At 38.0% G+C, this 13,800-nt stretch overlaps 1 protein-coding gene across 1 annotated transcript; it reads left to right on the forward strand.

The window, feature by feature from the left end:
• The first annotated feature begins 393 nt into the window (after positions 1 to 393).
• Positions 394 to 4,057, forward strand: NDUFA4 (NDUFA4 mitochondrial complex associated). The gene is made up of 4 exons (XM_009566952.2): positions 394 to 553; positions 1,595 to 1,683; positions 2,018 to 2,078; positions 3,838 to 4,057. The coding sequence occupies exons 1-4, from the start codon at positions 512 to 514 to the stop codon at positions 3,892 to 3,894; spliced, it is 249 nt and encodes an 82-aa protein (XP_009565247.1). The 5' UTR covers positions 394 to 511; the 3' UTR covers positions 3,895 to 4,057.
• The last annotated feature ends 9,743 nt before the right edge of the window (positions 4,058 to 13,800 follow it).

The following is a 13,800-nucleotide window of genomic DNA, read 5'->3' on the forward strand; positions in this document are numbered from 1 at the left end:
GCAGCCTGGTCTAGTGGGATGTCCCTGCCCATAACTATGACATGCCATGATTCTACATGCATGTTACATTTGAAAATCACACCAAACTTTCACCAACGCGTCTCTCTGCCACAGAGGCAAGGGGCAGGCGCCCCTCGGGGCGGCTGCTGACCTCCGGCGGGCGGTGCGGGAGGAGAGGAAAGCGGTGCGAGCAAAAGGCGTCGAGCCCTTCCCTCGTGCCGCCCTCAGCGCAGGCGCCGGCCGCAGGGCGAGGCCCGGGCCTGCCCGTGCAGATGCCTGCTCGGCCGCGGCGCTGCCGGCCGGGGCCCGCCCTCAGGCGCGCGCGGCAGGTCCCGGGGCGCCTGGGCAGCGCCGGCGCGAGGCGGGGCTGGCGCTGGGCGAACAGGCGAACGGCGGGGCCGCTACATCCGGGCTGCGGCGCCGGGGGCCTCGCGTGACATTGGGCCTCGGCGGCTGACGGGGGGACGGAGCCTGGGACGGAGCGAGACCTTCGCCTGCGTCCGCTGCCACCATGTTTCGCGTTATTGTGACCCACGCCAAGAAGCATCCCAGTGTGAGTGCCCGGCCCCTTCCCCTCCTCGCTCCTCTGTCTCCTTCGCCTGGGGATGCCCGGCCCCTCGGCCTGCAGGCAGGTCGAGGCTGATGGCCAGCGAGGAGAGGGAGGTGGTTCTCCCCCACCCCTATTCCGCACTGGAGTCCTGTGTCCAGTTATGGAATCAGCGTAAGAAGGATATGGAACTGCCAGAACGGGTGCAGAGGCGGGCTGTAAGGATGATCAGAGGGCTGGTGCTCCTCTGCTGTGAGGACAGGCTGAGAGAATTGGGATTATTAAACCTGGAGAGGAGAAGGTTCTGGGGAGACCTTATAATAGCCTCCCAGTACCTGAGGAGGGCCTGCAGAGAAGCTGGGGAGGGTGTTTTTACAAGAGCCTGTAGTGGTAGGATGTGGGGGAATGGCTTTAAATTGGAGGAGGGGGAAATTTAGATTAGATGTTAGGAAGAAATTCTTCACAATGAGGGTGTTGAGGCACTGGCACAGGTTTACTAGGGAAGCTGTGGCTGCTCCATCCCTGGAGGTGTTCAAAGCCAGGTTTGAGCAGCCTGGTCTGGTGGGAGGTGTCCTAGCCCATGGCAGGACGGCTGCAACTGTTTCATGTTTCTGTGATAGTATGTGTGGGCTTTTCTTGTACTGCAGCAGTAAGGCTCGACTTGGCTCTTCCATCATTCTTGCTTATATTTTTCTCTCCACTCCTATTTTCTTACCTTATGATTAGAGGTGCAGATGATATCAGCCATTTTGGGCAGTGGAGAGGCTGATCATTGTTTTTCAGAAAGATGCTGTTATGGGACATTTGGTTGTTCTGCATGTATTGGCATTTTTTCATTTCTGCTTCTTCATAGGTGCTAGTCTCCTGACCCGAGGGATGTCCTGCACACAGGGAGCTTATGTCAGGGCTTTAGAGGGCTGTGTGTTGTGGCTTAACGCTTGTGAGCTTGTACTTTGATTTGTCGTTGTGGTACTCAGAAATGCTATGTCATAATACTGTTTTGTTATATTGTGGTAAAGTATTTAATTTTATTTTATTTTGTTCTAGTTGATTCCTCTGTTTTTGATTATTGGATCTGGAGGCATTGGTGCCGGCCTGTATCTCATGCGTTTGGCAATGTTCAACCCTGATGTCTGGTATGTATAGAATAATCCACAGGAAGTGAATGATTCTGTTCTTGCTGTGTATATTAAAGTAAACTTTGTTGCCTTGGTCTTTATATTTCTTGAGGCGTTAATGTCCTGCTCCGGTATTACTGGCACCAAGCGTGTGGAGATTTCCTCAATTTGAAGATTTGTTTGTTTACCATATGATAGTTAGAGACTGCTGACAAAGCACTATGTCTTTTCTTCTAGAAAATTATGTGTATGAATGACTCTCTATGGCCTAATAACCACAGTGCACATACAAATTTTATTTATTTTGAAGATAGTGTGATTCTTTTATGTGTTCTTGCATTTCTTTCAATAGCTGGGACAAGAAAAATAATCCAGAACCATGGAACAAACTGTCTCCCAGTGACCAGTACAAGGTAAAATGAAAAATATTATTTTTAGGAAATGTAGTGTCAAAGGTGTAGCCTACTTCTTTGGGATGTTTGAGTATATTAAAAAGTAGCTGCATGAGCAAGTTATTTCCTCTGCTGTGCAACATAAATTTGTCTCTAGAACTCACAGCAGTTTGAGATTTAAAACTTTGGTAGAACTGGTTGATAATGGCTTGAAAGAAGTCTATATGGAAGCAGTGGTATGCCTTACACTGTAAGAGGAATTATGTGCAGGAAGAAAGCTGTACTAGCTAGTAATACTCAGACATAAACTACAGAGAGAAGGACGAAACCTCCAGAGTTCTCAACTAAAGCTTTCTAAGCTCTAAACTGATCGCCTTTACTCAGGAGAGGCAAAGCAGGAAAATGTCAGTGTTAAACACTTAATTCAGTTCTACAGTTGATTGTTTGAAAACAAAATAATTGTCTATAAGTAACTGGATGCAATAGAAGTGTTCTTTAAGTAATATATAAGCTATTTCATTGAACTAATGAGGAAGCACGCAAACATGTTAAACATTTGGTGATTTACAGAAATCCTGTTTTTATCATACTAAAGGGATATTTTAGTAGGTTTATTTTAGGAGTATTTTAAGATTATCCTCAAGCTATGAAAAAAAAGCAAACTTACTGTTTTCTCAAAGGTAGTGTCCATTCAGTACCATAACTTGAAATAAACAAAAAAACCTCCACACTCCAAAATAAAATATGTTGTGGTTCCTTTAAAGGTCCAGGAAGAACATGATACTTTTCATTGCTGCTTCTGGAATGTTGCTGTTTCTTAAAAGAGGCAAATTCAACATGGTGTGCAGCACAAATGCTTTTAAAGAGCACATGCCTTGTGTAGCATTCCCCTTCTGTCTTAGCATGCAAACACAGCCTCAGGGTTTACCATATTTGGGTGTGTGTCTTACTGTTTTGTTTTTTTTTCCAAATCTGAACTGTGGGAAGTGGAAAGGCAGATACTGTAAATTGGAAAGGCAGATACTTTAAATTGAGAATGACTATTTGGGGAAAACCTCTGTTACAACAAGTTTTAGCTTTTGCTTAAATTGTTTTCCTTTTGTAAACTTCTTTCTTGTTGTATCAACTTGCTCAGTTTTCCCGAAGAAAACACCTTATAATTCCTATAGAAGTTGCACAGGAAGCTGTAGTTCGAATGTTGTGCTGTAGGCTGTTTTTTTTTTCTTTGAGGAAGTTGAAATAGAATTAAATTAAAAGCTCATAGATAAATATTTCTCACTTTCTTTTTTTAAAAAGAAAAATTATAGCATCAGGTCTTTTATGTCAGGTGAGGCTGGGATGGCAAAATATTCTTTTAGTCTGTAAATTCATTGTCCTCATTGACTGGGCCCATATTTGGGCTGGTTTTAGTTGCTTGTAGTGGAATCCGATTTTAGTAGTATAAACTGATAGTATGAAAGGTACTAATCTTACTTTCTTTCCTCTGTCATATTTTGCAGTTCTAAATGAAGCTACTTAAAACTTGGCTTTTGCAGCTCTTCTTTAATGTTCCATTGTGACACTATCTGTTCACATACGCCATGCTTTGTGCCACTTGGCAAGCTAGGTTTTGCCTTCGGTTTACAGAAGCATATTGTATTTATTATTGTCTACTGTACAGACTCAAACTATGATTTCAGTTTCCTAATGTGAGTTCAGCTGATGCATGTGTTTTAGTAAATGCCATGGAAAGTGGATAGTCAAGCTCCTTACTCATTTTTTTCCTCCCTCTCTTTCCTAGTTCTACTCTGTTAATGTAGACTACAGTAGACTGAAAAAGGATCGTCCTGACTTCTAAAAAACAAACTCATCTCCATGGCTGCACAGAAAGGTCTTCCGGAAGCCGTCCGCACAATTGTCATGCTTAATCATCCAGGAAATAATCAAACTTGCCTCATGCTGCACTTGGTCACATGTTCGAAAATTTTTCAATGAGGCTTAATAAATATCTGAAACTTGAATTGTCTACTCTTTACTCTAATTTTGCAAAATGAGAATATCGTCCTATTAACAGTTTGTTCTACGATCAGTCAAATAGTAAGCAGAAGCCAACTCATGTTTCCTTGACAAGAAAGCAGGTTATCTCAATAAGCTTTATACTCAGTCTCTTGACTTTAGAGAAGTAATTGCATGTTCTTGCAGCATGCCAACAGCAAGAACTTGAAAGCACATATTGATACATATATACTTTTTTTTTTTAATGGCACCTGAATTTTTCTACTTGCCACTTTAAAACATTTTGATAGCAGACAAGTCAGTGCTAAGAAGTCATTGTCAAGCAGGGAAGCAACAGATGTTGCCATATGTTGCTGGAGGGAAAAGGAAGAAAAAGGCAGAAAAAAGGGGGTTGTTACTTAATTTTTAAGTCATAAGCAGTTTGTTAATAAATAAGACAATTTTATATCTTAAATACTTAAAAAGTAAAATCTTAGGAAGATATTCAGGGTTTTGTGAGGATCACCCTTTTAAGGAAGGGAAGCATGCAGTAAGCAGAACAGGGTACACAATTCAAGAAATAATTAGATTTTCATGTAGGAACAAAAAAAGCTTCTAAACCGGGTAAATTCTCATACTTGAATACTTGGCTGAATCTTGCTATTGGGAGACAAAAAGAAAATATGTTTTTAGGACTCTTAACTTACAATAGATTTTTCTTCGTGCTTTTCTGTGAACATCTGATATTTTCCTGGATAAGGAATATAATTCTGAACTATCTGACAGAGTGCAGATGTTCCTTACCTCGATACATTTCACTCCACTTACAGTGACCTTGGAATGTAGATAACCATAGCTGCTGTTATAAATAATAAAGGTAGATTCAAGGAAGAGCTGGAGAAGAGGAAGTATTTTGTGGTAATTGACGGCAAAATAATAAATACTTGCAAAGACTTCATATTTTATATGGAAAAATCTTTTAGGTCAATTGAATTTAGTTTATTTGGTAACAGTTCAGATTATCTTCATTGTTTGCCAAAATGATGGATTTACTTGCAGTTTTCACTTGGTTATTTGAGAGACTTGACAAGAAGAAAATGAGTGTTATGCAGAGATGATGTTTACAATAGTGGGCAAAGTCTGTAAGCCTCCTTGGGGACTGGTTGCTATCTGAATCCCAATATTTTTAGCAAGTGGAACATTCTGTTGCAACACTTTTTGTTCTTCAGTTTTAAAAGCATGTTGTGTAAAAATAGGAAGTGTTACTATAACTTCATAGTCGTTTTGGATTTTACTAATATTACTGTGGTTTCCAAATGCTGATCATTTCACTGCACATTAAGAAAGAGCAATACCCAGGAAGTAAACTTGATTCTTAAAGTGAGATGACGGTATTCCATTTGGTCACATCTGAAGAGGGTATGGACTCATGTTTTTCTTAATAAAGGCACTTAAGATAAAATAAATAGTCTGCCCTGATGTATTTCAAGATATATTCGACAAGTACTCAAGCTAGTTAAAGCTTTAAACATGGATTGAGTGGAAAGCAAAAAAGCAATCATTCAATATTGGTTCCTCTTTCTCATAGCACCACAATTGTTGCTGAAAATACACAAAACTTTAAGTCTTTTAAGTTGAAACTGGCATTTTTCATTCCAAAGGTCCGTTATTCTGAGGGAACAATTGTTGCTTTTTCCGGTAACAGACGTTAGTCACTGTTAGCCAATAAATATCAAGAGTTTTGTTTCTTCGTCAATATTTAGTACTTGAAATATTCAGTAACTGAAAAATGTTGCATCATTTCCAAAAATAAACTGAGTCAAATGAAGAATGGTGTATATTTACCACGGCTTCCCTCCTCAACCAATAACACATTCTTTTCATACAAACATACTGTGCTATTTTTGGCTCTAGGTGTTTTTCTTGTTGAGGTCTCACACCTATAGAGACTTAAGGCTGCACTCCTTACTGTAATTCTATCTTAGATTATTCTGTGCGCAGAAATTAAGCACCTGCTTGAATCTTCAGCTTTGGGACAAGGAAGAATTAAAATTTGCCAACTTTACTGATAATATGACAAGATGTGTTTTTCAAATTCCCTAAAAGTTAAGTTTCACAATTCTTGAGACTAGGTTGATAAGATCTATCCTAGTAATTCAGTTCTGTGTTCTGTTGCTATTTCTTAAGTAGTTGGAAGGGGTTTACGTTTGGGGTTTTTTGATTTTTTTTTTTTTTTTTTCACTATACAAATGCCCTTTTCTGGTCTGTGGTTCCTTTTTATTTGTTATCTCAAATGTTGTTATTAAAATTCCAGTCCTGCAAGTTCTTACAATTCCTATTCACTTTTTTATTGGCTGTGATTTGCCTTAGGGAACACAGAAGCCATTTATTCTGTGTAAAACCAAGGCATGTGCTTGGCCTTAGTTTATAACTGCTTGGTAGCAGTTGATCAGGAAGCAGTACATTTCTTTGCATTTTTGTAGTGTACAGTTGCTGAAAGAGAACTGTTTTCACAGCTTGGCAATATTCTCTTTGTATTAAAATATTCAACCACTTTCTTCAAATCTTCTACCTTTAAAGCTGCTTCTTTAAAGCCATCTTCTACTTTTTTCTTCTTTGTGAAGGCAAAGATAGTATTCCTTGAAGAGAGCATGAAGAAATGATAGCAGTTTGGATATTTAGGATTCTAGCTTCTAATGTTCATCTTTCGCTGTTAACTTTTATGAAACAAATAAATCCCGTCATTAATAGGAAAACGGAGGTCCTTCATTAAGACAGTGACATTTAATTTTACTTGAGCAGATGTTCTGTGTTATCTGAGAATGATATTGTGTTTCAACTAGGATGGATACAGCTGGTGTATTCCAGTTTGTGGCAGATTCTTTCTGAATGATCAGTGTAGATCTAGCCTGCGTGTCTTGTTAATTAGCCATGTACAGATTTGATTGCTATCCTTGCAACATAGCGTTGTGCCTGTCACTGCTGGTTTTCTGTTAACAGGGTTATTCTGTACCTGCTTATCAGTGATTCTGATATACAGCACCGTGATCAAATCTGAAATTAATTTTACCCACCTAGAACAGAAAGAATTCCATAGTTTTGGTACACGAACTTGTACCCCATGCAGCATGTTGTAAGGTATTTCTTCTGGTTGTATTTCTACAGTAAGAAGTAAGAAGGATTTATGATATTTGCCTTTATAAGAAAAGCATAACTTATCTAATTTTCTTTAAGAAATTAGAAGGTTGTGCTTGATACTGAAAGAATAATTTCATTTTTTTAGAGAATTTCTAGCCAAATATCATTTGAGGAAATACATTTCAGATCTGTTTTCAAGCTCTGCTTTACCTTTAAAGATAGTTTGGTGTGTGACTATGGAATGACCTTTAAAGCTGAGCAAATGTATGTTTAATGCTGATTGGACTGTAATACTTTGTCGGGAAGAAAGGTTGAGAAGTTATTAGAGCAGCTTTAAAAAGGTATTTAGAACAGCAAATGAGTTATCGAAAAAAATGCGTATGTGCAAGTGCATACAAAGTCATTGTTTCTACTCATTGGCCAGTCTTACTACGAAAGCAACTGTATGAGCTAGAATACCCTTTCTCTAGGTCAAAGTGAAGCACAGTACATCTATGAGAACTCAAAAAATTAGGTGTTCACTAGTATCGTTGCCACAGTATAATTTTATATTCACGGAAAAGTTTACTCTTCAGTCCTCTCTTTTGAAATCCAGAAGCTGATTGACATCATGCTTTCATGTTTTCATGGTCTGTCCACTTTTTCTTAGAAGTCGTCTTGGCATCAGTATTTAGTCATGTGAAGCTCCTGTGAAGCTTTATCTTTTCATCTCCTCCTCTGATCTCTAAGCTTCTTAAGAGCATCTCTGGATACCACTATGATGGCAGGTTTCCCAAATACGTGTTAATTCCGGTACCATTTGCTTGGATGAACTTTGGGGGTTTTTAATAATTTAAAAATACTATCTGTGGTTGGGAAGGCTTAACACTTTCTTAGTAAGAATGACATGAACATGTACAATGCACAAAATAGACACCCCTGCTACTCTTGAGAAGCAAATCTAATTTTAAGCATCCAAAGTAACATTTATCTAAAGAAGAAAAGCATGCTACATTTTTTCTTTTTCTTCTTTTTTTTTTTTAACATTTCATGTAAATGAAACTAATTTTTAGACTTTCTAAGTTAATGTTATTCTCCAGTTATCAGCTGAAGAGCCTGTCAGATCACTATACTTTGACTTGTTCATTTTTTTTTCTGTTTTATTCTCGGTCAGAATCAATACCACCTTAGGTAACGCAAAATAAGGGCAAGTCAAGTATGCAAGTCAAGGCAAGAACAATGCATTCAAAATTTTGATAGCTTGCCATCAACATTTACCTGACATTAATTTGCTACTAGAATTGATACGAGACTGGCTTGTGAAACTCCTAGAAGAGACAGCAAGTTCTGAAGATGATCAGAAAACTGGTTATTAACACATGACAATGCATACATTACAAGAGCAAATAGAAATTCTACTCGTAATATTCATGACTATTGGAAATGCTTTATAACTTAGACACCTCAAATAATATTTCTAGGGTCATTAATTTGAATTACTTTGGACAAAATAATGCACTACACCATTTACAGTTCATCACTATAATGTAAAGACAACTTTTTTAGTAGAACTGCACAAGGCATAACCCAACAGACAAATTTATATACTTGTTTTTTATCACATTGGAAGGAAACTAACTATGAACATGAAATATTTTCTAATTTTAGTTTCTTTACTGCGGGCAAATGAAACAAACTGCTGAGAAGGTAATGAAAACAGATTACTTAATGGTGAAAAATCTGAGTGCCATTCCTGCTCTACCAGTGGTGCCACTGCTGGAATTTAATGGGGTAGCACCAGTGTGTCTGAATGAAGAATTTGGACCTAGCTGTTTAAAAATAGAGTTGAATATAATAAGATTTCCTCAGTACTGACAACAGCTCTTCTTTTTTTCTTTTTTTCTGCCCCCACTCCTGCCTAGATTGAGAGCAGGAAAATAGCAGAACTCATTGCCAACAGGAAGAAAATTTCATTCCAATGTAAAACTTCCTACTCTAGTACCACTTGCATCTAATGATAGTGTGGGATTTTGATAAAGTGTTAAGGGGATAATTTACATCACATGTTGTTCTCGTCTTCATGATTTGTGAAATATTTGGCTTCCTGGCATTTTGGAAGCTTAGAGGAGGAAAACTCATCCCTGCAATAGAGACAATGTTCTCAGGATGACCAGGGATGACTGAAATGGCTTTCTGCACATGCAAATCTTATCTCTCCCTCTGCTTTATAAGAGCCCAGGTAAATTCAGGAATTATTCCAGAAAAATAGGAATAATACACATGTGACAGGGTAGACAGATGGAGCTGTATCAGGTTTTACGTCAATTACAGCAAGTTCTTTGTTTTGTGAAGGACCTTTCTCTTTATGTCCATCAATTTCTACATGCATTTGAGGAATGTAGTTGTTCATTACACATACTGTGATTACTTGGCCTCTTAGGATGCAGTGAGAATTAGGTTGAGAGTAAAAAGAAAATCATGGTATACGATTGGCTTTGAATTATTACTCAAAATAAAAAAAAGCAGTAGCAGAATATCTGCACAAAAAGGTCTGGTGCTCCCTGTTCTCAATTTAGACTACTAATAACAAGTATATATCAGTGAAATAGTGTGAAATAAAAATAAAACCAAGTTTATAATTAATTTTGAAAATGGCACTCTTTCTTTCTATGTAGCCTCTTAATGGCATTCTTCAAAGATTAACTTACTCATAAAACATTAAAATAATGTCATATATATGAATCATATCTGAACTGTATCTATTTTGATTTGATATAATTTCTCTTAATGATTTCTGTTTCAGTAACTTTATATTAGTTTAAGACAGTATTTTATATCTTGTCCTACATTGTTGCACCTGAACAAAACTTATCTTACACCTTCAAATAGGAAAAGGGTTTCAGAATATCTTCCATCTTAAAACTAATTTTATTTTTATGTATGAAAATTAAACACCTGCATCACTGGAAAAAATTGTTCAGTAAATTCTTATTCATCATTGGAAAAGGGCCCCTGCACTTTTTTTCTGTAATGCAGTGTAACAAAGTAAGCTGTGGTATATATCTCTTCCCAAAATAAGGAGAGAGAAGTTTTCCTGGAGCTGTTTTATACTGGCAGCACAATGTCTGTCTATTTGGATGGATGGATGGGCATGCAGTGAAGAACCACCACCCAACCTGCTCTTTATTCAGAGCTCTTGCAATTGTTTGCTTTTATCAGTCCCTGACAGAGGGAAATAAGGTCAGTAGCTGACTAATGACTCAAGCTACAATGGCTGTGTGTTCAAAGGTGATCTAAACTGCCACACAATATTTACATGGTAAGGATAAAAAAGATTACTCAAACCTTACCCGTTTCCTTTATCAAATCAAATCTTTCACAGCTGGCGTGGTAGCTGGAGTAGAGATTAGTTGCTTTTTTACAAATTCTGCAATTTGATAACCTGAACTTGAACTGATAATGCGTAAAGGACAAAGGACAAAATTAAATAGCATCTTCAAATTTAGAGTATTCTGCCAAATAAATATTTCCACCATGGAGCACAGCATGCAGCGATCAGGCAGATCAGTGTGATTTATATTGTACATAGCAATAGAGCTCCTAATCCTTAGGCTAGGTGCTTGCCCCAGCAGTCACGAGTCATCTAGCTGTATTCGCTGGCTCATGGAGATTAAATAGGATGCTTCAGAAACTCTTCTGGATGAGACTTAATATTCCATTATCTACCTGTGTACACATCAAACACAAAATGCATAATCCAGTAGTGTATCTGAAATTCTGCTTGGATGTATTTTGCTTTGTTTCACAGTCATTACAGAGAGCTTTTATGGGAAAGAAGAATGAGCTTTTTGAGAGTCCAGGAAGAGATATTTGTTACATCCAAAGCTAGGAGAATGGAGAGACAGAAACAAGTGGCCTACTCACTCAGGCATAGGAAAGCAGAGGATATAAAATGTGCAGTGGAAGCGTAATGAATTCCTCCATTACAAATTATTGTCACAGGGGAATGTTTTTGTACATGAATTTTGACGTAGAAAATTGGATGGATTTTTTGTTTGTTTGTATGTTGCATTTATTGAAAATGAAAAAAGCTTAGTGACGGCAGTATATAAATGTGTATAGATATGTTGCCTAAGGTCTCCATTTTTCTTGGTTTCAGTCTTTATTCTCTCATCCCTTCCTCAACTAGATAGCCAGGGTTTCTGCTTGCTAGCCTGAGAAATTCTCTTCACTCATCCATCTTCTGCTTGTCAGGAGCATTCCTTCTGTTAGGCTATGCTATTTCTTGACATGCTAGAATCACTGGCTACCTTCGTGTTAAAAAGAAATCACACCTCTTCCCATCAACATCTCATTACAGCTGTAACACCCAGATTTCTGAGTAAGCAAGAAAGTTATGTGATCCAAATAAAACTTTGTAGAATTTGCAATAGAAAATTGCCTTGATACAAAAATATCTACGCACAAACTGAAGATCATTGATGGAAGATTGACCTCTCTGAAAAAGAAGGGATATCATGACCTCAACGGTATCTGAAAAAGGAAACTCACTGTACACTAAATAGCTCAAAGATTATTACTTTTTTGAGGATTGGTTGAGTTTTTAATAGAAAACATTTTATACTCAAAACTCTACAAAAATAGCTTTTTCTTCATAAGGTGCATTCTCCATATTGGTTGATTTGGTATCTTAAAATCAAAAAAAGTTAGCACCACGTGGAGAGGATAATAAAATATATTGACTTAAATGTGGGTCTGTAAAAGACACAAGGTTGTTTGTATTCTCTATTGGTTTATTTTCTACTTAAAGACTGATAGTACCAAGAAAGGATATGAGATCTTTGTAGACTCAGAAGTGGGGTATACAGCATCACTTGCTTCCAACCTGTTTTGTATAATATTGCACAGAAACAGATGCAAAACTTATTGAAGTTAAAACAGAGTTCCCTAAGATTGTGTTAAGAGTCTATTGACTATTTTACAGTCAGGGAGGAAGGAAAAAGCACAGAAACATCTGGGGTGAAATGTTCATGTCACTGCAGTCAAATGGAGTTTTGTGATTGCTTTGTATGAAACCAACTTTGCCTTTTAGGACTGGATTTTCAGTTGGATGGGGATGGTTCACAAAAACCACTTTACCAATCCAAGGTGTTTCAGAGGACTTTTAGAGCTACTTTGTATATTTACTATTTTGTACTTGCATACAAACATTAAATTTTAGCCATGTGGTTTTTGCATAATATTTTGTCTAAGCTCTGTTAGTTCCGTAGTATGCATACTATTTTATTTGTATTTCCTAAGCCAAATAAGCTTTACTCTTTTTAGGCAATTTTTAATATATTAAACTTCTTAGGACTAATTAGCACAAGCAGTTTCCAAAAGAGAAGAAAAATTAGCTACTTATTTCTGATGAGAGGTACGCTTGGATGTTCTGGCTAACGTCATCAGTGGAGGGCCATATGGTTTCCTTTCAAGTATCCCTTAAGCCTTAAGAAAACCTATTGAACAAAATGCTGTACTCTGCATCAGTACAGCTTTGGGCAAAAAAATCCTGTTTTTCACATTAATGAAATCTAGCCACATGAGCAGCGCACAGTGCATCGTCCCAGCTAACAAAGCTACCTAACAGCACCGTAAGGCCGTGGCTGCCAGCCTTCAGGCCAGCTTATTACAAGCTGTCTCATTTATTGGTATGCAGCGCTGCCCTCTGCCTTGTGAATCTGTGCAGACTAGAACATACTTAATGATTTTAAAGGGCAAGGCTGAAGAGACTGTTTCTAAGTTTTTCTTTTGAGTGGAATTAAAAAATGCATGAGTTTTCTTTCTGTGTGTGCGTGTTTGCACACTAAAAAATACAAACAGGATGGAGAATGCACCTTATGAAGAAAAAGCTATTTTTGTAGAGTTTTGAGTATAAAATGCTTTCTATTAAAGTATTTACTTGCATGTAAAAGATAAATGTCTTACATAAAGCTGTAGTATACACATATGAAATAATTTTCAATATTTGCACTTCAATTAATATGTTACCTATTAATACGGAGATATGCACACAGCCACTACAGAGCACTCATCTCCCATGGCATTTAAATGGCATATGGTGTTCTCTCCTTCAAGAGCACGGTGAATACTTTTGCAGCTGAATCTGTAGGCGGACAACAGTTCTTCAAAAAGAGGCAATCACGTTGGGCAAGCAGCAGGCAGGGTTTCTAGGGCTGAGCTCTGTGTCGCTGGGGTTGGAAACAGGCCACCGAATGGTGCACTGCGCCAGACCTCCAAGCCCTTCCAGCTGCACTTACATCTGTGCATCATTAAAGCAGCAGAGGCTACTGCAGTCACCCAGTGGTTGTTTGGGAACAGCTCTTTTACTATTTTACTGCCCGGAAAAGTGGAATTTCTCTCTGTCTTCTCACCACTGGGTTCCCAGGCGTGCGAGGTGCTATGAGAGTGATTATGCTCCTAATGCATACCAGACAATAAGCCTATTTCTTAGTGTGTTTATATTTCTTTCTCCATTCTTGCATAAAGTTTATGATTTTCTAAGTAAAGGAGGACTCTTTATCAACACTCTTTTAGATATAGCATTGTTATTTTGTTGAAATGCCTTTCGTGTTGCTTTGAAAGGTGCTTCTTTGAGAACTGATCTATTTCA

Source organism: Cuculus canorus, chromosome 2 (genome assembly GCF_017976375.1).
Source record: "Cuculus canorus isolate bCucCan1 chromosome 2, bCucCan1.pri, whole genome shotgun sequence".
Taxonomy (NCBI): Eukaryota; Metazoa; Chordata; class Aves; order Cuculiformes; family Cuculidae; genus Cuculus; species Cuculus canorus.

What these genes read in the sequence shown, in the direction of transcription:
- NDUFA4 (XM_009566952.2), top strand. Translation starts at nt 512, where the DNA reads ATGTTTCGCGTTATTGTGACCCACGCCAAGAAGCATCCCAGT. An exon ending in ACGCCAAGAAGCATCCCAGT is followed by an intron (nt 554 to 1,594) that starts GTGAGTGCCCGG and finishes ATTTTGTTCTAG; the next exon opens with TTGATTCCTCTGTTTTTGAT. An exon ending in CTCCCAGTGACCAGTACAAG is followed by an intron (nt 2,079 to 3,837) that starts GTAAAATGAAAA and finishes TCTCTTTCCTAG; the next exon opens with TTCTACTCTGTTAATGTAGA.